This window comes from Oryzias melastigma, linkage group LG1 (assembly GCF_002922805.2).
Source record: "Oryzias melastigma strain HK-1 linkage group LG1, ASM292280v2, whole genome shotgun sequence".
In the NCBI taxonomy this organism is placed as follows: domain Eukaryota; kingdom Metazoa; phylum Chordata; class Actinopteri; order Beloniformes; family Adrianichthyidae; genus Oryzias; species Oryzias melastigma.
Genome location: NC_050512.1, coordinates 32,263,420 through 32,265,475, shown reverse-complemented (window position 1 = coordinate 32,265,475; position 2,056 = coordinate 32,263,420). Strand labels below are relative to the sequence as shown.

Here is a 2,056-nt window from a genome sequence, read left to right as displayed (position 1 = left end):
GATGTTTTTATTTTCTCAAAAACTATACAATAAAAATGTTTTAGATTTCCAGGAGAAAATTTCTATTGTGACGGATTCATAATGAAATACATTGATGATTGAGATGAATTCACAGCCAAAATTAAACATTTTTCTTTCACTAATACAAGAGATTTTGAGATTTTTTTTTTTTAAAGTAATGCACAGTTTTTTCTAATAAACATCACATGCATAAAAAGTAATGTGAATGCATTTATGAGGAGTAAAAATATAATGTTTTCTACGGAGTCTCCAGGGTTTTCCAGCGAGCACGAACATGCTACCGTAAGTCTTGTATGAAACTCGCAGAAAAAAATCGAATGAGGGCTGATTTGACCAGGGAAAAACGAACAGCGGCTCACTTGACCGCAGTAGGAGAAGCCATCTTGCTATATTGACCCTTCTGACGTCACACGCACCACGTGACCAAAACGGAGCTTTTGACCCGGAAAAGACAGGTTTGCCAAATTTGGCCTCAAAAATGCCGTTTTATTTCAATATTTCTTGCTCAAAACACGCCAAAACATTTGGAAATTGTAAATATAAGGCGAAATACAGTTAACACCGAAAATGACCCACAACCCCATTACTAACCCTTTAAAATTAATATTGGCCCCAATTTCTCTCCGTACATCTGAAGTCGAACCTCAGCTTTGAAATCACAGACCTGACCTTCTACTAAAAGGTGGGAAAAGTGGGCGGAGTTATCAGGTAGTGTCCAAAGATGGACCGGATCTGATCTTGAAGGGGGAGGGGTGTTTCTATGGTAACTTGACGGCTGTTTCAGACTCTTCAAAACTTTGGTCCGTTGAAGCTGAACCAGAACTTGACAGAACCAGAGGCGGTCCGTTCTGCAGCGGGTCGGTCCCTGACGTTCTCCTCTCTGTCTGCTCAGCTGGCTGGTGGCCATCCTGGCTCAGGCCAACCCTCTGTTTGGACCTCAGCTGAAGAACGAAACCATCTGGTACCTGCGGTACTTCTGGGAGTGATCCAGGTGAGTTCTGAAGTCAGAACCAGAACTCTGTCTGATCAGATCTTCTGTTCTGACACTGAGGAAGTGTCTGATGACGACCAGAACTGGCTCAGGCTGCGGTCCAGAAGGAGAGAGATCCGGTTCTGTTGGTTCCTGAACTGGTTCTGAGTCTGCTCCTCCATCGAACCCGATCGGTGTTAGAGGAAACGGTTCAGATAAACAAACCGGATCCGAGCTGCAGAGAATGCTCCAGGCTGCTTCAGAACCACCGGAACCATCAGAACCGGGCCGTGTTGAGACGTTCGGTCTACAAAAGCAGAAAGTGAACCTGAAAACGTGATTCTCTGAAGCTCCGCCTTCTCTGTTTCAGGCTGTGACGCCTCGTTTCTCTGTGAGGGTTTGCTGGACGTGACCTCGCCGCTCCTCCTCGCCGCTCCTCCTCGCCGCTCCTCCTCGCCACTCCTCCTCGCCGCTCCTCCACGCCGCTCCTCCTCGCAGCTCCTCCTCGCAGCTCCTCCTCGCCGCTCCTCCTCGCCGCTCCTCCACGCCGCTCCTCCTCGCCGCTCCTCCTCGCAGCTCCTCCTCGCCGCTCCTCCTCGCCGCTCCTCCACGCCGCTCCTCCTCGCCGTTTCTCCTCTCAGCAGCAGGATTTTGTCGCCATCCTTCAGTTTTTTGCAAACAGCTCATCTTCATTCCGAGCAGAGCTCCAATCACAGCGGAGGAGAGCTAGCCCCTCCCCCTCCTCAGAAACGTGATGTCATTTCCTGTGTGAATTTCCTCTGTTGGATCAGAAACATGATTCTGTGGCTGTGATTACGTTAGCATGAACCATGATGTTGGCGCTCTTGTTCTGTTTCTGTGAACTAACTGCGGCGGCGGGGGGGGGTGTCACTTATGTGTAAACCCCCCCTGCATCTCGCCACTACACTCCGCCTCTCGAGTGGCGCTCCGCAGAGGTCCTGGTTGCCATGGCGATCCCAATTCAGTTCTCCACTCGACCTCCTTTGATGAGACCCCGCCCATTCCCGCCACCACGGTGCTGTCGTCCCTTTGTGGGCGGGGTTT

At 49.9% G+C, this 2,056-nt stretch overlaps 1 protein-coding gene across 1 annotated transcript in view; it reads left to right on the top strand.

Annotated features, from left to right (window-relative positions):
- The window catches only part of atpv0e2 (ATPase H+ transporting V0 subunit e2), a 6,845-nt gene extending 4,795 nt beyond the window's left edge, over nt 1-2,050 (top strand). The window contains exons 3-4 of the mRNA XM_024290112.2: nt 914-1,012; nt 1,362-2,050. Coding sequence (XP_024145880.1) covers nt 914-1,007 — 94 coding nt within the window. The 3' untranslated portion in view covers nt 1,008-1,012; nt 1,362-2,050. The remainder of the gene's footprint in view (nt 1-913; nt 1,013-1,361) is intronic.
- Nucleotides 2,051-2,056: the final 6 nt, after the last annotated feature.